This window comes from Populus nigra, chromosome 3 (assembly GCF_951802175.1).
Source record: "Populus nigra chromosome 3, ddPopNigr1.1, whole genome shotgun sequence".
In the NCBI taxonomy this organism is placed as follows: Eukaryota; Viridiplantae; Streptophyta; class Magnoliopsida; order Malpighiales; family Salicaceae; genus Populus; species Populus nigra.
In genome coordinates this window covers 18,474,061-18,493,816 of record NC_084854.1, presented here as the reverse complement: position 1 = coordinate 18,493,816, position 19,756 = coordinate 18,474,061, and the positions used below count along the sequence as shown (strand labels likewise).

Genomic DNA, 19,756 nt, shown 5'->3' with positions numbered 1-19,756 from the left:
TAATTTATAAATTTTAATTTATAAAAAATTAAAATTTAAAAAATATCATCCACTAACTAAAATAAAAACTCAGAGCATAGGCAATGAAACTTGTTTTATACTAAATATTCAATATTTCCTTATTATAAGTTTAATTACTTTTAATTTCTTTGCAATAATATATCATTCTAATGTATGTTAGCATTTCAACTAATATAAATGCTTTCATATGGCATGTCTATATCCAATATTATTGATTGAAAAAATATAATTTTTTCATATTTATTTATTTAAAACTAAATTATGTTGTATCTAATTTTATTGTGAGGAGTTTTTTGTTAGTTTGTATAGAAATAAATGACAAAGTGATACATTGAAAAATGATTATTTATCATATATTTAGGGATAAATCACAAGCAGTTAAACTCATAGAAACAAATTGGAAAATGAGCCTAAAATTTAAAATTTTAAAACAAGTAGAGCTAATTTTTCTACTTAACTTGCCAATTACTTAATTGACTTAATATATTTTTCTAAAACATTGTTATTCTTGAGATCCAATAACTTTTTAAATACTAATACTAATCCATTTATAAGAAATTTATTTCATGCAGTCTTCTATTAAAAAATAACTAAAAGGCATCAAATAATCATTAAGGACTATGAGGAAAAACATTTTGAATTAGCATAGTGTTGTGCTTTTTTTAGTCTTTTTTTTTTAAATTTTATTTTTTTTAGTAATTTATTTTGATGTGCTTCTTATATACTAAGTGCGGTGTTAAAAAAATATTATAACATCAGGTTGATGCTCAATTTTAAAAACAAAATTTTAATTTTATTGTCGGCAAGAGATTGAAGAAATGGGACCAAAGTCAAAACAAACAAAAAATGGTGGGCTTTTTTTTTAAAAAAAAATTGATGTCAACTTTGATCCTCTTTCTTTTCTTTCTTTTTTTCCTTTGGTCATCAAATTTTTTATTTTTTTAATTTGATCCTTCAATGTTATGTTTATTAGGATTCGAGGTTGATAATTTGTTTCAATCTTTTTTTTTTTGTGATTATCTCAATCTAAAAAAATATCATGTCATTAAGTTGTTGCTTGATTTCATGAAAAAGGATGTGATTTTATTGTTTGATAAAAATTAAAAATTAGGGGATCAAAATTAAAAAACAAAAAGGAAAAAAAACAGGAGGCCTTTTAAAAAAATTATGTCGGTGCCTTTGTTCCTTGGGATTTTGTCAAATTTATTTTTTGATCATTTTAGTTTCGCAATTAAATGATTTGGTCCCAAACTTTATTTTTCTTGGATTTTAGTATCCAAGTATGAGATAGGAGAGAGAGTCGTTAGAAGACAACAAATAAAAGAGAAAGTTGGAGAATTGCTATTTTTCAACAACAAAATAAGTCGTTCTTGGTGTTAATGAGTTTTATTTCATAAAAAGTGTTTCATTTAGATCTTTTTTTCTCTTTATCTTACTGGAAAAAAAATTATAAATAAAGAATTTTTTTGTAGGTTCAGATTGATTTTTCATTTTTTAACCTATTAAATGTTAGTTAAAGATCAAAAATGAATTTATTAAGCTTCTTATAGTGTTTATTAGATATTTTAGTTGAAAAAAATGAATTTGTTTGGACCTAAAAGGTGGAAGATCGATTTTTGATAAACAGAAACTTGAACAATAGAAGACGCATCTTTTATTATAGTGAAAAATATGTCATTAGACCTTAAAAAAACAAAAATGAATAAAGGCCTAGGCAGGTCAGCCTTTCATACGCCCACATTTATGGGTTTTTTTTTTAAGACGTATACATGTTGGGTTTGTGCACTTGATTTGTTTTTTTTTTATTTGATTTTTTTTTCAACTTCATCCTTCAATATTGAGTTTTTATTGATTTTTTTTACTCTTGTTTTTTTCAATTTTATTCTTTAATATTTTGTTAATTTTGTATTAGCCTTTTATAATTTATTTCAGTTTGTTTTGTAGGTTTATCACGATCTCAACACAAATGTCCTAACATTTGATTGGTGTTTAATTTTGTGAGCATTTATTTTTTTTATAAAATTAAATATAAAAATAGTTTCAAAAAAAATAAAATTATTAAATCTAATGGAGTTCATAACCTAGATATATAATAGTTTGGCAACTCAATTTGGGTTGATTGAAAACTGAACTTCATAATTTGTTTATGCTTGTTTTCTATGGGGTTATGATGATCTCAAACAAATATCTCGACATTGGGTTAGTGCTTGATTTTATGAATATTTATTTTTGTTAACATAAAATTAATTAAATAAAAATTATTTTAAAAAATTATTAAACTTAATGAAGTCCACGACTTAAGTTGCAAGCTTGGCAAGTTAAGTTGTGAAACTCAAGTCTATCTAATATGTTGTCGTTTTAATATTTAAAATAAAAAATGTCATCTTGAAATTTTTTAAAGTTCAACCATATTTTTACTGATTTGTTCAGGTTTATTTTTGGACATGTCAAGTCAACGTGTTCATACTAGACAACTCTCACATAGTTTAATTTGAAACTTTCAAAACTTAGCTTAGACAAAGAGTTGAGTGCGGAGATTTCAAGATTGACTCAATAAATCAGATTTAATAACATTATATAAAAAAAATTCTCCACAACATGAATATTTTTTTATATTCATTTTATTTTTTTGTGGGATAACTATCTATTTTCAACTAAATGTAAAATGATAACGAGAAAAGGTTTGATAAACCCTTTTTATAAGTCTATATTAAATAATGAAATTAGATGCGAGAAGTTAATTAAGAAAAACAACCCGACTCAATCGAGTTAACCAATCAACATTTAAAGTACGTCATAAGAATTAGACAACTCAGCCTAACCCAATAAAAAATAAATTTAATCTCGAATGATGAATCTAAAAAAACAAAGCATTGATTGAAAAAAAACATTCAAAAGATAAAAAATTATTATTTTAATAAATAAAGTTTTACGAGGAGGGGTACATTAAACCCCTTCCCTTCCTTTAGTTTTTTTGGTTAATTTATGTTAGTCATTCCTCACATTATTAGCATAATATAATAAATAAATAAGAATTTAAATTTGATTTGTTTATAAATTTATTAAAATTTTTGAATGAGTCACGCTTAAAACAAGTTAGTGGTGGCTTAGCATAGGAGTTTCTATTTTTCAAAAGTAATTAAATTTTTTTTTAATTACTATTATTAAAAAAACTATAAAACATTATTTTAAATTTAAAAACACTTTTAAAAAATACCTTTTAAATATTACCAAATTATAAATTCTCAAACGCAATGCACTTAGGTATCGTTTGGTTACTGTCTTGGGATGGAATGGATAAAGATAATGAAAACAAAAATATATTTAGTTAAAAAGACAAAGATAAAAACATGAAAATAGATATTTTTCTAGGATAATTTTGGAGTGGTGTTTATGCTTTTAAAATAGGAGGTATAAAAGAGACATATCTCTAAAAACAATATTTTTTATTTTTTATTCCTAAAATATCTTTATAAAAATCTCTAAATTTCAAAATCATCTAATTAAGATATGTAAGGATAAAAATGATTATTGTCATACTTTTAAAACTTAATTCAGGAGTCGATTGAAGGCAAAACTCAACTCACTAATTGAGGCCTGGGTAGGGGGTCGAGTTGATCCAGGTTAGCGTAAAAATAAAATGGTTATTATCATAATTTAAAATCCAATTTAGGGGTTTATCTAGGGCAAGACCTAAGTCATGGATGAGGTTGACTGTTGTATCGGGTCAACGTAAGAAAAAAATAATAATTATTATAGTTTTATAACCTAACTCAGGAGTCGGCCCGAGACAAGGTCCCAATCACATGTTAGGAGGGTCAATATAAAAATAAAAATGGTTATTATCATAATTTTAAAACTCGATTCAGAAATCAATTCGAGGCATGACCCGAGTCATGAATCAAGAGGGTCAACCCTGATTAATGCAAGGATAATGTTTTTTATTATCATAATTTTAAAATTCAATTTGAGGGTTGACCAAGGCAAGATGCAAGTCACGAGTTAGAAGGGTCAATACGGATTGACCCAAGTCAACATATGAATAAAAATGATTATTATCATAGTTTTGAAGCCTGATTCGGGAGTTGACCTGAGGCGGTTCAAGTCATAGGGTGGGAGGATCAACTTGGTTGACCTATTTTTTTTTAAATAATCAAAGTAACCTTGTTCTAACCATTTTTTTTATAATAAGTTAATGGATTTTTAACTTGTGTTTCATCTCAGGTTGACCTAAGTTTTTTATCGGGTCTAGTCAAATTAATTCTTTCTCTATTTTTTCTTAAACTAGAACTAGTCTAGGTCCCAGGTCAATCCGGTTCTGGATCAACCCGTCAAGTCAGTCATAATTTTATAACTAGAGTTATTATAATATTATTAATTTCAATACTTAATATAAATTAAATGAAAATAAAAAAATTTAATTATTTTTTAAAATATATAAATTTGACAATAGTATATATTAAAAGAATAATAAACTTTTTATATTATATTTTATTTTATATACCATAATCAATAACAATTCTATTCCTATTTTTTTTCCATTCTGTCTCTATCATCTCTATTTTTCTATCGCCCGTATTTGAAATTGAAGTACGATGAGGTAAAGTTTAATATAATTTTTTTTTTTGGTAATTACAATAACCTTAAACCACAAACCACACACCACTGTAAACTGAAAATACATACTCTTTTTTTTTTCTTTTTTTTTTCCACAAAAAAAAACGTAACAACAGCTCACATTGCCCCAAAACACACACTTGGCAAAATAACCTTAGCAAAGGAACACGGAAATCTTCAAACCCCAAAACCAAGGCTTCCGGAGACAGGCAAGGGAGGGCTTCTCTAAACTACACCTGCCGGCAATACTATCAAAAACCTACCTTTCTAGATCCGTTTATTCTGTTATTGTGCAAAGATCTATTTTTTTCCTCTTCAGATCTCTCCAATTTTTTTTTCTTGGGTTGCAATCTCACCTACCTGTCAATTTTATACAATATAAAAGAAATCGTAAAGCTCGAGTCTTTTTTTAATTATTTTTTTGTGTGTTTTTAGGGAATCAATCAATAATGGAGATGGAGTTTGTGGAGTTATTTGATGAAGCAAAGAAAGCTGCAGATGCTTCTCTCAATGATGACGCATCGTCTAGTGGACCGGAGGTGACTCGGTGTGTTGATTCGCTGAAACAGCTCAGGAAGTTTAAAGTTACTAGCGAACTTCTTGTTTCTACTCAGGTAATTTTATTAAGGGTTTCTTCTATTTTTCATTTGTTTGTTTTTAAATTTTAGTTTTTTGTGTTTATTTTGTTAAATTTTTGTTTTTGTGGGCTCCAAATGATGTTAAATTGTGATTGCTTCATTAAGTAATTAAGCATTGAGTTGATTGAATTGGATAGAGTTTGATTATAGTTGCAAAATTGTTCTGGAGGTGTTTTATATTTTGTGATAAGATTAGTGAAAGAGAAGAAAGTTGTAAGCTTTTATTTCAAGCAAGGAATTAGTTCTTTCAATTTTTTTTCCTTTCTGCTTATTGTTATAAATTGGATTACAATGAATAGGTTGAAATATGAAAAGTCTTACAAGGGTCATTGATTGAAATCCGATGGTTTAACATAACTTTTTAATAGGTTGATAGTTGTTGATTCAATAATATGAAAAAAAGCTTAGCTATGTTGTGCTTGATGTTCTCTCTGGAATCATAAATTTCATGAATTGCTGAATTATTTTGACTTGCATAATACTTGTTTTCATTACCCTTGATTTTCAGTTCATTGGTTCGTGGTTGGTAGCCAAGAGTTGAGCTGCTTTTGCTAGATAGAGATTATGTGGTTGTTTTGATGGACAAAAAATTGTGTTGTATTATGAAGTCTAATATCACTTGTTATAAGGATTTTATATGAAGTATGTTTATGTCTTGTGTGAATATCAAGTTTGCTGCAATGTTATCTTTTGCTTGCCTTGTTGTGGTGTTCCAATGATTTTACTTTGGCAAAGTAGGCATCTGCGTTGGTGTCGAATGGTTGTGGATCTTTGTTGTAGATAATCCATGAGAAATCTTCCCTAGAAGCAATAGCAATAGAAACTAGATGTCATTTTATTTGGCTTCTTAATATAGTTTGATTTTTTTTTCTCTACAATCATGATTGTTAAAGTTCAGTCAGTTTTTGGTTCTTTCCCAATTCAATCATTCTTGCAACCTTCATGGACTGTAATTGCTTAACTTTCAAGTTTTGTTAGACTCTACTCGGATGATTTTTTTTTTCTCTCCCCTGTTTTTGTTTATTTGTGGCTTTACATTTTAAATGCTTTTTTTTTTTCATTTTGTAAAAAGGAGTTCAGTTTCTGTACCTTTTGGGTCCAATTGATATTAGTCTGCCATGCTAATTGCCAAGTTGTTAATTAAGTATGAGAAGAAGTGAGCTGGGTCCTGTGGGTTTCATCTAGAACTTTTTCGGTGGAGATGCTTAGTCAGATGTTTTAGCTAGTTGTCCTTTAACCATACATACTCAACTCAAGCAATATTGTTTGAAACTTGTATTTGTTGTTGCAATGCAAGAAAAGAGTGCAGGTGCCCATTAATGGTCTATCTATAGCAATCAATTTCAGGAATTGCCAAAGTATCCCCCAACCTGAATTATGCATTCTTTCTCAACTCTGTCCCCTACCCCACGTTAAATTGAAGCAGTTCCTGCAGTTATTACATGGCTGTTTTGATGGATGGAGAAGTTTTTGTGGTATCTCAAGTGTAATATGATTGTTCAGGGATTGGATATTGAAATTGTTGCATAGCTTGTTTGATGCGTTCCCTTCACATCAAATCATGTTGAAATGTCATCTCTTTTGGGCCTACTTGGGTTGTTCGCTAATTTTATTTTGGCAAAGTAGACATCAGGTTCGGAGTTTATTAGAAGTGGATCTTGTTTGTATAACAGTCCATGTAGATCTACCCCAGAAAACAATGGCAATGAATACCAGATGCCACTGTATTTAAACTCGTAATATAGGTTGGATTTTTTGTGTATTGTTATGATTGCCAAAGTTCATTCTGTTTTTAGTTCTTTTCCAACTCACTTATACTTGCTACTTTCTTGCACTTTAATTGGTTAAATTTTCAAGTTTTGTTATTCTTAACCTTGAACTTATGATTGAAATGGTTATGTTGGGAACTTATGATTGAAATGGTTATGTTGGTATGCTTGGTGGATTGCCTTTGACATTTTGCTTCTCCGTGCATCTCAGGTTGGGAAAAAACTTCGTCCTCTTGCAAAGCATCCTAAGGAGAAAATCCGAGCTGTGGCCTCTGACTTGCTTGAGATGTGGAAAAGGATGGTCATTGATGAGACGAGAAAAAAAAATGGCAGCATTGACAGTAAAAGTTCAGTAAAAGCTGAGGTATCAAAATCAGAGACTGTCAAAGTTGAGAAGCTTCGAAAGACTAGTGTGGTAAAGGTTGAAAAGGCTTCAACCTCAGAAACTGTTAAAGTTGAGAAAATGGATCAGGATAAGACTGTCAAGGTTGAGAAGACGAGCAAGCAGGAAATCCAGACTTCCAGTGTGAAGCAACCATCACAATCATCTATTGGTCCACCAAAGCTGAAGACACTGGTTAAATGTAATGATGCTTTACGCGACAAAATCCGTGAACTTCTTGCAGAGGCCTTGTCCAAAGTTGCCAGCGAGGCTGATGAGGACATCAGGGATGAAGTAGAAGCATGCGACCCTATTCGAGTTGCTGTATCTGTAGAATCCATGATGTTTGAAAAACTCGGTCGATCAAATGGAGCACAAAAATTGAAGTACAGATCTATAATGTTTAATATCAAGGACCAAAACAACCCAGATTTTAGGAGAAAAGTTCTTCTTGGAGAGGTCCAACCTGAGAGGCTTGTTACCATGGGCCCTGAAGAAATGGCAAGTGAACAAAGGAAGCGAGAGAATAACCAAATTAAAGAGAAAGTGTTGTTTGATTGTGAGCGTAGTGGTCAAGCACAAGCCACAACTGATCAGTTTAAGTGTGGTCGTTGTAGACAGCGCAAATGCACTTACTATCAGATGCAGACCAGGAGTGCAGATGAACCTATGACAACATATGTAACATGTGTAAACTGCAACAACCATTGGAAATTCTGCTAATCTGGTCTTTAGGTAGGACTGCACTTCTGTAGAACTGGTATGGAGCTGGTTATCTGTGAAGCTTCATCTGTATTTTTAACTGAACCACCATTTCAGTTTGTTGTCTTAGGTATTTGGGAGAAAATATTTCATTCATTTCCATTTTCTGTAGCCTGTAGGGATATTTTGTTCACGGGGTCTATCCAGGCTTCTGGTCTTGTCATTTGATGACTTTAGCCAGACCTGAGATCGGAACATTCTGGTTGCCTCAACTTCTTGTGTTTTTTTTTCCTCTTTTTTTACGCTTGAAGCTTTCCTTTTTGTTTTTTGTACTGCTACTACTATTGAAAAAGAAAGGTCTAAACTAGATTACTCTTCAATTATCATCATCATCATTATTTTTTTTGTTGTTGTACAAGTGTCTACATGATGGGAGGCTGCTACATTGTCACAGCTTGATCATCCATTCTCAATTACCACATGAGCCGCCCCTTGTGCTCCTGTTTCTCACCGTTGCCTCTTTATAACGCTGGCTTGCAGAAGCTTTTGAGGAATCTGCTATGGGGTTTCTTATTTCTTCAGGTCTTGCTTTTTTCCAGTAGAAGGAAATCTTCATTCGGCCATTTGGCCATCACCATAATGGGGGTTTTCCGTGCAATGATTACAGGTACGATACCTTTCCAAATGATTTTGCAAAGCGGACTGAATAACCAGAAGCAGAAGCCACACAATCGCAACAATAAAACTTACTATCATTGTTAGCAAGGTGAGTCGACAAATGAATGAATCCATAGCAGAACCAAATCATCGTTCTCCTGTTCCTGAGGTGAATTCCCTGGACAAGGTTTCATAGCAGCAACAGGGGGTGATTGAGTATTAAAAAAAAAAAAAAGGAAATCGACGAATGCAAACAATGCGCAAAGTGCTGTACTTGTTACAATAGCAATAGGCAGAAATTTGAGGAGCGAGGAAGAAGATCAATGTTATAACAAATAGCACCAAACATAACGAGCAAAGTGAACAGATGAGCCAAATCATTAGGATCTGAACAAGAAATATATTTTTCTGATAAAAACAAGAAAATTCAAGACCATGTATGATTTGCATACCGAACGTGAGATACCTTGAAAATTTCATTCTAATTTATATCCAAGTTGTTGAAAGATTAAAATAAATGTATAATACAAATGTTACATCTTGCAAGCACGAAAATCTCTCTTCCGCTTCCCTGTCTCTCCATTCTAATCTGATTGCATTTTCCAACTGAGTTGCAAATTCAGTGTCCTAATCGAATTTATGTCCGTAATCCGTATGATTGCTGTAGAATTAGGCAGGCAACACCCCTTACTAGGCTGTGCGTTTTTTTCAAAATAGCACTTTCCTAAAGCCCAAATTCTAAGTCTTAAATTAAGCATAGGATGAAACAGATTGCTGACAAAAGAACTACGAAGGAGTTTGATGCTGGAGATTATGTATATTTGAAAATTGTAATCATATAAGGAGGCAAGTACGCAAGTGTGGCTCCATGGAAGAATTTGAAACTCAACCCTAGGTTCTATAGACCTTACAGCAAAGAATTGATTTAGTGCCTATAAGCTTAGAACTAGTTGGATCTATGGTTACATATTATTTAAAAATATAAAAATAATTGTTTTTCAAAGTATTTTTTATTTGAAGATATATCAAAATAATATTTTTTTTAATTATTTTTTAAAAATATTTTTTACATCAAAACAATTTAAAAATATATATATAAAAAATAAAAGCAATGCAATGTCACATCAGCTATACCTCTAGATTATGATTCTGGTAAGTTCAAAGTATTTTCAGTAATTGTTCTTGTGAAGAAACTAATGAAGGACAATGCATCAAATGTGTCGTTTTAATAAATAATCATATGTAAAGGTACATTGAGTTAGACTGTCCGTTTGATGATGTATAGCAACTTCTTTTAAAATATTTTTTGTTTAAAAATATATTAAAATAATATTTTATTTATTTTTTAAAATATATTTTTAATATTAACTTGAAAATCGTAATAAAAAAAATAGTGTTGACCCTCACATATTTAAAACTGGTTGCGAAGGGAAGAAACAATGATTCGCCGGGGAAACAGCAGAAAGGAATTCTACCTGTAAATCATGTTCAGAGGCTAACTCACTTGATAGTTGGATACGAGTTCTCTAATACTTTACGGCAAAAAGAGTTGACACTCGTTGCAGGATCAATCAATCAGCCTTATCGATGGATTTTCATTTCTTTTGAAGCTTGCCATTATTTTTTTTATCCTAATAACAACGTGTTCGGGAGCTGATGATGTGTAGCATTCTTGTCACGGTTTGCTTCGATGAGTTTGATGGGATGTGGCATTGCTGCAAAGCATCTTCTTGGGAGTGATAGTAGTAATTGTTCACATTGCCTGGCTGCTGCTACTTCCATTGTTCCCTTGACTTGTGACACACTTATGTACTGTTGAAGTGAATGCGATTATACAAATCCTCAATGCCTTCTTGCATGGATTTGGTGCGAATTGCAAAATCCGGTGTCCTGGTACCGAGTTTTGTGTCTGTGTTCATGATTGGTTCGACAACACCACCTCCTTCTAGGCGGCCTGTATAGTTTTATGTTTTCGAAAGAAAAAGAAGGAAAGAAAAGATGGCATGTCTCAATCCAGAAGAAAAGGAAAATAATGAAGCTCTAGCTCGACATTTTGGAAAGTTGTAGTAAAAGTCAAGATACAGCAGCTAATCATCATTTCAGAAATCAGATTCAATCTATTTTTCGCTCTTCAAAAACCATCTTTCAGATTCTACAATGAAGCAGTGTAGAAGTGAAAGAACAAGTTGATGATCCATAAAACCCAAATCACAAATCAAAACACATTTGCAGCAGAGGAAATTCCTCACTTCACAGCAACAAGTTGGGATGAAATCGAATTTTCTGAACCCCAACTTGAACTTGGACTCTGCATTACATCTTCTCCCACTGATTCCTCCGAATCCTCGGCTCTCGTTTCCTCTGGTTGCACTCTACTTGTCTTCTTTTCATGCTCCTTCTCTCTTAGTGTTCGAATCGGAGAAATTATCTGCTTCAAAATATAAACAAAAATTATCAGACAAGTACAAATTTAATCTTCGCGTTCCATACTCAACAACTTACCATAGAGTAGGATTGGAGTTCGTTCAATCTATAAAGTATATCAACTTGAATCTCCAACCTCCTTTGAACTTCTCCTCTCTGTTCAAGCTCCTTCATTTGCAAATCCATCACCATCTCCCTTTCTTTGAGCATCTTCTCAGTTCTCTCTCTGTCTAGTCTCAGCCTCTCTAGCTTCTTCTTGATAGCACTCAATTCTTCTGCTAGTGAAGAATCCAATGGCTCAATGATGGATTTTGTTGGGGTTGTGGTGTAGATCGGATGGTTCTCCTTGTTGGAATCTTTAACCACTGAGAACTCAATCCACTCTTGCTTTGGTTTCAAAATTTGAACCTGGGTCATTGGAGTTCCTGGTGAGTTCTTTGGCTGGAGTGGTTTCCGACAAGATTTTGGCCGGAGGTTCTCGTCTCCGGTGAGTGGAGATTGGAGCTTAAGCATGGTTCTATTGCTTTTATGTCAGATGAGAAAAATGCGTGTGTGAGAGAGAGGATTTTAGCAGGTAGGAGAGAGCAAGGTTAGGTTTGAATTTGAATGAAAACAGGCGATAACGGCTACTAACACATGCACATATATATATATATATATATATATATATATATATATATATATATATATATATATATATATATATATATATATATATGGATGAGGGGAGACAAGAGGCTCCTCGATCCGAGGTTGCTGATTATATAGTATTTTGATGTTGAGATTAAATAGACAAGCCTTTATTATAAACTGATTTTAATTATGTTCATGAGATAAATAAATTAACATCGTATAGGGTTGCAAGTCTCGAGAGAGGGGAAAGAAAGTATTTTCCATTCCTAAATCTCCAACCATCTTATCTAATGTTATTTTTAACCTTTGAAACCATCTTTTGAGGTTCATGGATGCCTTTTTATGATTTTTTTTTATTGTTTTAATATGTTGATGTTAAAAATAAAATTTAAAAAATAATAAAAATATTATTTTAATATATTTTTAAACAAAAAAAACATTTTAAAAAACAATTTTACTACTATCTAAACACTCTTAATTGCTTTTTTTTTTAATTATTCATGACAAAAATTTTCATTTGTAATAATAATTTACCAAAAACCTTTTGCTATATTTTTCTCAATCCAAATTACTTTCCTCTGTTTCCACCAAAAAAGAAAAAAGAAATTAAGAAAACATCCCCTTGCTATGCCAGTTGTAACTGCTAATTCCAGTCATTGATGACTACACAGATCATGGAGGGACACACCAATGGGAAGTGAGCCCATCATCATCCACTAGATGATTTGGCTTTGGATTCCCTTCCATGCGAGTAATTATTCTCACCGGAGCCAGTGTCGGAGCAGACTAGCAGGTCCAAGATCTTGATGGGTTTTATTTATTTCTTTCTTTCTTTTTATTGACAATATTGCTGACATGAAAGCATGCATAGTTCCAACTTTTCCTGCACATGAAACTGTTGGAAATATATCAATAGTATAATGTTTTTTTTATTACCATTGATAACATATATACAGTAATACAACGTAGCTCAATTTTCAGAGACAAGTCCTCGAACAGGGTAGGTGGGTGGTCAAAGACCTCAATCAAAAAGCCTTCATCCAAAGTTGATGATTCTTAACTACCCTGCTTGTCTTGATAGTTCATCTAACTTTGGGAAAAGAGGCAACATAAAAAGACATGAGAACTCGAGGAAATGTAATGTGCTGCCCTACAATGGAGTATATACACATTCCGAGCAGCATCAAAATACTAAAATATCACAAGTAATCCATTGGAAGTTCCCAATCATCCTCACTTTCTCTAATTTTTGAACGAAATTTCTGGCTCCTAGAACTTCTCCGAGTGCTCCGACCTCGATGAGATGTAACAGAACTTTCATAATCAGAATACTCTTCAACTTCATCTATTTTTGTCCCCACGTTCTGAGCATCCCAGAAGCCCTAGTATGAAAACATGCTACGTTAACCTACAGATCGTCATATCAAGCAAAATGATGGAAAGCTTTCAAATTCCTACAATGAAACAAAGGGTGTGTGGGTGGATATTAGCTTCTCTAGAGATGGAGTCGGCAAAAACAAAATTTAAGTTAACTCGGGAGTTGGGATATCTGCTCTGGTTCAAATCACAAAGGAGAGTAGTTTCAAACCAGTACTAAGTTTTGACTAAAAACAAGATAGCATCAAACATGCGGTGCAGGATTGGTTGTTAATGTGTTTTCAACTGTTCTCAAGAACAATGATTGCTTAGAACAAACACCAGCAAGCCTCAGTCTATTGCATCAAATAGTCTGCTTTCAAGCAGGCATCTATATTGTGTGCAAACACGCGTGTGCACATAAATATTCAAACATATAATATTTTATACAAGAGCAAGAGCAGCCTTCAAGCATTGCTACACTACTGAAGAGAACGGGAAAATATTCAGCATACAAAAGTTACTGCAAGGCAACTTAATTGAAATTTAGAAATTTCTTGGCATCCAAATAAATCTATAATGCCAAACCCAAAGCAAGATTAAGAGTTAAATAATTATGCATCAGGGGATACCTTTGTTAGCCTCTGTATGTGTGAGGCAGCAGATTCATGCACAACAACTGTGTCTGACAAAACTTCAAGCACATCATCAACAGGTAAAGCATAGGTACTCACCTGAAGGTATAAAAAATGATTAGCATTTGCGCTCCTGTCCTTTTTCATGAAGGAAATTTTCGAGTAAATCTTTACATGCAATTGCTACATAGCAAGAAATTGTGGCATGTGCTCTTTTGAGAGAAAAAAGGACCAGTCAACCAACCAAACTAGATGGAATGATAGAAATCCCAAATGAGTCAAGCTCGAGCAATTCCACTGCCCCAGAATTAACGTTGAAAGAGTACCCTCGCACCTAAAAAATTGCAAATGAGAGCAAGGAAATTGAATAACGAGACAAATTACAGGACTTGATGAATATATAGCACTGACCTTTCCAATATCTCGCTGACCTGGTGTCACAACTCTATATCCTACCTAACAAGCATCAAAAGTTAATCTCTCAAAAAGTGATATGCCAATATGAAATCAACTGTAGGAATACCAGATGCACTTCAAGAAAAACTGAAAACAGAAAACAGCTGAAAGGCATTTGGATGTTGGACAAAAACGTTCACCTTTAAGAATGAAAATTCTTCTTTAATGAACTACTCAAACCAGAAATCAGAAAATGGTACAAAGTGATAAAATATTGTTGACACGAGAAACATTTTTCAGTTACAATTCATCAAATTATGAAAACAAACATGCATGTGACACGGAAATATGAGCACACCAGTGAACAGTGACACATACCAACGTTTCCAGGCCAATCATTTTTAATTCAGTATCCATCACATTCTCGTCCTCAACAAGTACTACATCCCCAACCTGCTAAGATCAACATTGTAATCCATAAAAACCATTATTATGAAGGTGGGGTCAGTGATGATACATAAAATTAAATAAATATAAACAATTTTTCAAGAGTGATTAAATATCATGTAGTGGCTAACATCCTAGGTGCCAAATTGCTAAGAAAGTCTTAGAGATGGAAAAAGTTTACCTGGCTAACATCCTCTAGAAGAAACCTCTCTGATTCTCCAGAAAGCAAGTTTGGCCTTACTTCAACTACTAACACCACCCACTGAACAAAGAAAAAGTCAAAATTTTAACAAACTGGGAACAAATTCCACAGTTATTTACAAAACCACCCAGATGCTATAACATCAAAGTGATTAAATCAATTATCAATCAAATGAGATAATACTGATGAAGAGAACGTGAAAAAAGCTTCAGCTCAAGTACAAGACTTATAGATGGAGAATAACATCATCTAAGGAAAGAAAGAGGAGAAAAAAAGGAACATAAGAGGAGAAAAGCAATCTGGACAACCAGCTATGAAAATGGGCAGTAGAGAAGGCGGAGAAACAGCCAAAGCACCACAACCACAACAGCAGAAATCGCAGCATCACTAAGACAGAAAAAGCAGAATGGGGATGAGGGAGAAGAGCAGGAAAATGAACAATACATCAGAACAACACAGCAGCATCACAAGTCACAGAACAACATCAAATAAATAACAGAAGGGAAAAATGCTGCAGCAGATAATCTTGGAAAACCATTCCTCAAAAGCAAAACAATATGAAAAGGCCTTTAAGATGTATGAACTCAAAAGCAAAACTATGATCTAAGGCAAGAACAGATGCATCAACAGAGGAAGGGGACAAAAACTAGTAAAATCCAGGAGGACTAAGCACCAGCAAGAGAGCCTGAACTAATCAAATAGCAAATTCACAGAACCACAGAACCAGACAGCAAATCCTGCAGATGTAAAACACGTCAAAGGATGGGTTAAATGAAATAGTGAGCCAGATTGCGCAGCATGAAAACCCGACCACATTTCTTGTCAGCCATTCTATGTCTTCTTCTTTCACATCAAAATTAAGACAGTTCATAAGATTTCAACTTGGGAAAGACACACGGAACTCAAACCTCATTCAAACAAACTATTAAAAAAAGCTAGGGTGCGGTGCCAGTTTAATTCTCTTGCTAATTACAAGCTATTATCTTCTAAGCAGAAAGTAGTGATTGATGTTTGTTTTAACCAGGATAGCAGGTATGGCTTTTGCTTGATTAGTGTCATCCTTTTTCAGCCTTATACAAGTAACAGCATTAATTTGAATTTTAAAAAAAATATAACAGTAAGTGAAAGACTAATGAACTTACAGATTTAGAATCGACCCAAATTTGAGAGACAAAACCCAAACTAAGCGCAGATTGAATGCTAATCACTTGCTTTGCCAAAATACTCGATCTTCTAATTACTTGCTTCCCTCTCCTTCCGTTTCTTATCTTATTTCGCTCCTTCTCAACTGCAACCAAATCTTGCTCTTCTTTTCCATCCTTTTCACCATCCTTCAATTCGAGAATATCAAAACCAAGAGAACCCACTTTTGTTTCTTTATCTTTCTGAATCCTTGATGATTCTAATTCAAAGTTCTTCTCTTCTTCCTCTTGACCTTTTTCTTTAAACCCCACTTCACCAGTATTCTTGCTGGCTTTGATGCTTGTAAGCTTTAACCTTCCACTTCTGTTAACACTTGAAAAGTTAACAGTTGAGTAAGATTGTTGCCTTAATTTTTGAGGTTTGATGATGGAAAAGGGAAGTGGGGAGGAAGGAAGGCAATCACACATGTTGTTGGCAGTGGCTTAGGATTATAATTTAGAGAGCTAATGTTGCTGTCAAGATCAACACTGCTAATATAGCTTTTGGATAACACGGCCACCCACTTGCCCAGCATTCGTAATCAAAGGAAAACCATTTTTTTCTTTAAAAAAGAAAAAGAAAAACTGAGCTTCAATTAATTTTTTAAATGAAATTAAAATTAATTATTGACCGTACTAATTACAACAAGAAGATTCATTTTAGTAGGAAGACTTTAGGGTTAAATCAATTTTTTTAATATAAAAACTATTCAAATATTTTTAATTTCTTTTCTAATAAAAATTAATTATAAAGTCAAAATATAAATATATTAGATGATATCTTTTTTAAATATTGATATAACAATATATTATATGTTACTTATTAAAATATTAAGCCAATGATATATTAATTTGCCTGGATTAACTTGTAAAATTTATAATTTATATCGTAAAATTATAATAATCATATATAAAGCAAAATAAAGTTATAAAAACTAACTTATTAAATTTACAATTCATGTCAAATTTATTAAATTTACAGCTCATGTCAAATTTATTCTCAATAAATATCCATAAGGAATTTTACAAAAACAAAATAATGCATATTAGTCTTATATTCATAGAGTAATTGCCAACATTACTATTAAAAACCTTTAATTTTATTTGAAAAGTGTGATATCATTTTAATATTTTTAAAATGTCACTGTAATTATTTTAATTGAAAATAATTTTATTTTAAAATGTAAAATATGAGGTAGGGTCCAATCTAAAGGTGTAGGGGCTTAGAAGTCCACTAAAAAAAAAAAACCCCAAGCCTATGCACCTATTGTTTTTCAAAAATACATGGATGGCACTTCATTTGTCTAGACATACAAAGTGTCGTCCACCACAATAAATTTTGGCCACCTTTAATGATTAGAAATTGGTGTTTAGATAATTTAGATTTCAAAACCCAAGATTCAACCTATTTTTCATCTAAAAACACCAAAACAACATCATATGACATTCAATAACTTCATTTTCAAATCATGAAACACCCTCTAATCATTTTTAAAATCAAATTGAATATAAAAAGAATTTGTAAGTGCCTATTTTCAAACCCAACATGAAAACACAACCTTTGAAAATTAAAAAGAAATATAAAAAAATAGATTTGCTATCTATTTGTTAAAGAAACTATAAATTCTAAAATATACATTGGTTTCTAAAACTCAAGCAAGCGGTTGATTATACTTAAGGGAAGATAAACATCACTCTTACCGCATTCTTTTTAAGGAAATGTTACCCTGATTGTGTTTTCTTTTAAAAATTTTTTATGCCATTAACTGTCAAAATTATTTTATGAGTTTATTCATAATTTATTTATTATTGATTGATTTTTGTCTGAGATAGTATCGAGTCATGAGTCAAAAGTCTCGCAACTATATATATATATAAAATAAAAATTTTTATAAAAAATCTTGCTTGGCTTATATTGGTCCCTAATATTAGGAGACTCGCTAAACTAGCCGTTAAAAATCAAGTTTAAACCAAAACATTGTCAATTTAACAAAAACTTGATGAAAATTCATCGATGCATTTTTAAACTTATTTTAAGGTCAAAACATCATGTTAAGTCTGCATAGGACCCAAAAACCAAGAGACTTGTCGTTCTAACCATTCAAAAAGTTTAAACAAGACTTAACGATACTTGACAAAAACTCATCGACACATTTTTAAACTTATTTTAGGGTTAAAAACCATGTGTCAGGTCTATTTTTCTCCTTGAAACTAGGAGATTCATCGATCTAAATATTAAAAACGAGTTTAATCAAAACATCGCCAACTCGATGAAAACTTGTGGGAAATTCGTTGACATATTTTTTTTACTCATTTTAGGATTAAAAACCATGTGTTAGGTTTACATTGGTTCTCAAAGCTATGAAACTCGTCAACCTGACCATTTAAAAAGTTTGAACAAAGTATATTAAAGGAAAAAACCAAAACAAACTCAAAGGAAAAGTATATTAAATTTCAACAAAACTCATGTTATTTAAAATCATGGTATTTTGATGCATATTAAAATCTAGGAACAACATAATGCAAAAGCAACTTAAAAGGACTTAAATGAAAGATTAAACACGAACCAAAACATTTATTCAAAAGACAGCATGATTTTATACCTTGATGAAAGCTGCTGCATTGGTTTGACAAGACAAAGAAAGTTTGAAATCGAGGTATGTAGCTCCATTTAGAACCCAAATTGAATAATATTCTTGTTTGACCGGATCGGATTGCCTCTTCTAAATCAAATCTTTCTTTGCATATATTATTTCTCTCTTTCTTTCTCTTTTGTTTCAACCTTATTATTTTTGTTCCCCGTTTTGTATCTAAAATAAAATTGGTGCCCTGCCCTTTTATAAGTACTAAAGAAGGACCTAAAACCTTTTCTTCAACATTCAATTCTGCCCTTTAACTTTGTAAAATTGATCTACACCATCCAGTTCTCTTTACTAGCTGTTTTTGTACCATGTTTATAGCTAAAAAAAGTGTCTTTTGAGGTGATGGCACAACTAGTTTTAAAGGATAAATGGGGGTGTTTTTAGCTTGGTTTGGTTGCAAAGAATGAGGTTGTAAAAGGATGGTCATATGATGTTGGTGCAACCGGTATAAGAGATGAAATAATATGGTTTTTGACATCTTTTTATAGCAATAACAAAGGGAACATGAGCTATCTTTTATGTCAGATTGTTCAATATTTGTAGCTAACTGGAAAAATTGGATGAAAAAGGTGTGTTCTTGGCTATTTTATATGTATAAACTTGGATGACAAGATGAGTTTTTATGGCTTGATTTTGAATTAAATAACAAAGAGATGAAAATGGTGTGTTTTGGCTTGACTTGCAATAGGTTGTGTGAATTTTAGGGTTAGGTTTCCGACTATAATTAGTCGTGTAGTGGCATAGAGAGAGACACTGAGCTTTGGCTTGTTTTGACGAGAAAAGAAAACAAACAAGTATGAGGGAGCAAAAAGTAGGGTTTCTTATTTTTGGCTGTTGACATGAGAGTAAGAAGAATATCGTCGTTTGTTTTTGGTTCTTTTAATTTTTTTTTTATATCCCAACCTTTGAAAATTCACTAACACAAAAAATAATAAACAAAAATGTTAAAAATAGCAAAATGTCTAAATTGCATTAACAATATTTTTTTCTATTTTAAAACAAAGTAGAAAAAATTATCGAAATGAGGGGTAAAAAATAAGTTACGACACCAATC

General features: G+C 32.0%; 3 protein-coding genes across 8 annotated transcripts; 1 reads left to right on the top strand and 2 right to left on the bottom strand.

Annotated features, from left to right (window-relative positions):
• The first annotated feature begins 4,729 nt into the window (after positions 1–4,729).
• On the top strand, positions 4,730–8,509 carry LOC133689823 (transcription elongation factor TFIIS). Of its 2 annotated transcripts, none has more exons than XM_062109885.1 (3): positions 4,730–4,981; positions 5,074–5,252; positions 7,257–8,509. In XM_062109885.1, the coding sequence occupies exons 2-3, from the start codon at positions 5,088–5,090 to the stop codon at positions 8,148–8,150; spliced, it is 1,059 nt and encodes a 352-aa protein (XP_061965869.1). In that variant the 5' UTR covers positions 4,730–4,981; positions 5,074–5,087; the 3' UTR covers positions 8,151–8,509. The 2 variants fall into 2 exon arrangements, with proteins under 2 accessions (XP_061965869.1, XP_061965870.1); XM_062109886.1 differs by having other exon boundaries at positions 4,751–4,847.
• A 2,328-nt stretch (positions 8,510–10,837) lies between these two features.
• Positions 10,838–11,833, bottom strand: LOC133687902 (high mobility group B protein 6-like). Of its 2 annotated transcripts, none has more exons than XM_062107239.1 (2): positions 11,289–11,833; positions 10,838–11,217 (listed from the first exon to the last, which is right to left on the bottom strand). In XM_062107239.1, exons 1-2 carry the CDS (start codon positions 11,721–11,723, stop codon positions 11,032–11,034), a joined length of 621 nt encoding a protein of 206 aa, XP_061963223.1. In that variant the 5' UTR covers positions 11,724–11,833; the 3' UTR covers positions 10,838–11,031. The 2 variants fall into 2 exon arrangements, with proteins under 2 accessions (XP_061963223.1, XP_061963224.1); XM_062107240.1 differs by having other exon boundaries at positions 10,838–11,214.
• A 539-nt stretch (positions 11,834–12,372) lies between these two features.
• LOC133688194 (uncharacterized) lies at positions 12,373–16,578 on the bottom strand. 4 transcript variants are annotated; one of them, XM_062107596.1, is made up of 7 exons: positions 16,022–16,578; positions 14,859–14,939; positions 14,609–14,686; positions 14,246–14,290; positions 14,079–14,168; positions 13,832–13,933; positions 12,373–12,738 (listed from the first exon to the last, which is right to left on the bottom strand). In XM_062107596.1, the coding sequence occupies exons 1-7, from the start codon at positions 16,487–16,489 to the stop codon at positions 12,679–12,681; spliced, it is 924 nt and encodes a 307-aa protein (XP_061963580.1). In that variant the 5' UTR covers positions 16,490–16,578; the 3' UTR covers positions 12,373–12,678. The 4 variants fall into 4 exon arrangements, with proteins under 4 accessions (XP_061963580.1, XP_061963578.1, XP_061963579.1 ...); XM_062107594.1 differs by lacking the exon at positions 12,373–12,738 and adding an exon at positions 12,740–13,225 and having other exon boundaries at positions 16,022–16,574; XM_062107595.1 differs by lacking the exon at positions 12,373–12,738 and adding an exon at positions 12,740–13,225 and having other exon boundaries at positions 14,609–14,683; positions 16,022–16,571.
• Between the last annotated feature and the right edge of the window lie 3,178 nt (positions 16,579–19,756).

Bases quoted from the DNA above. Each gene is read 5' to 3' on its own strand.
- LOC133687902 (XM_062107239.1), bottom strand. From the start codon at position 11,723: ATGCTTAAGCTCCAATCTCCACTCACCGGAGACGAGAACCTCCGGCCA. The intron at 11,218-11,288 runs GTAAGTTGTTGA...TATATTTTGAAG, and splicing joins AACTCCAATCCTACTCTATG to CAGATAATTTCTCCGATTCG.
- LOC133689823 (XM_062109885.1), top strand. From the start codon at position 5,088: ATGGAGATGGAGTTTGTGGAGTTATTTGATGAAGCAAAGAAAGCTGCA. The intron at 5,253-7,256 runs GTAATTTTATTA...CGTGCATCTCAG, and splicing joins AACTTCTTGTTTCTACTCAG to GTTGGGAAAAAACTTCGTCC.
- LOC133688194 (XM_062107594.1), bottom strand. From the start codon at position 16,489: ATGTGTGATTGCCTTCCTTCCTCCCCACTTCCCTTTTCCATCATCAAA. The intron at 14,940-16,021 runs GTAAGTTCATTA...TTCTTTGTTCAG, and splicing joins TTTGGGTCGATTCTAAATCT to TGGGTGGTGTTAGTAGTTGA. The intron at 14,687-14,858 runs GTAAACTTTTTC...TGTTGATCTTAG, and splicing joins TTCTAGAGGATGTTAGCCAG to CAGGTTGGGGATGTAGTACT.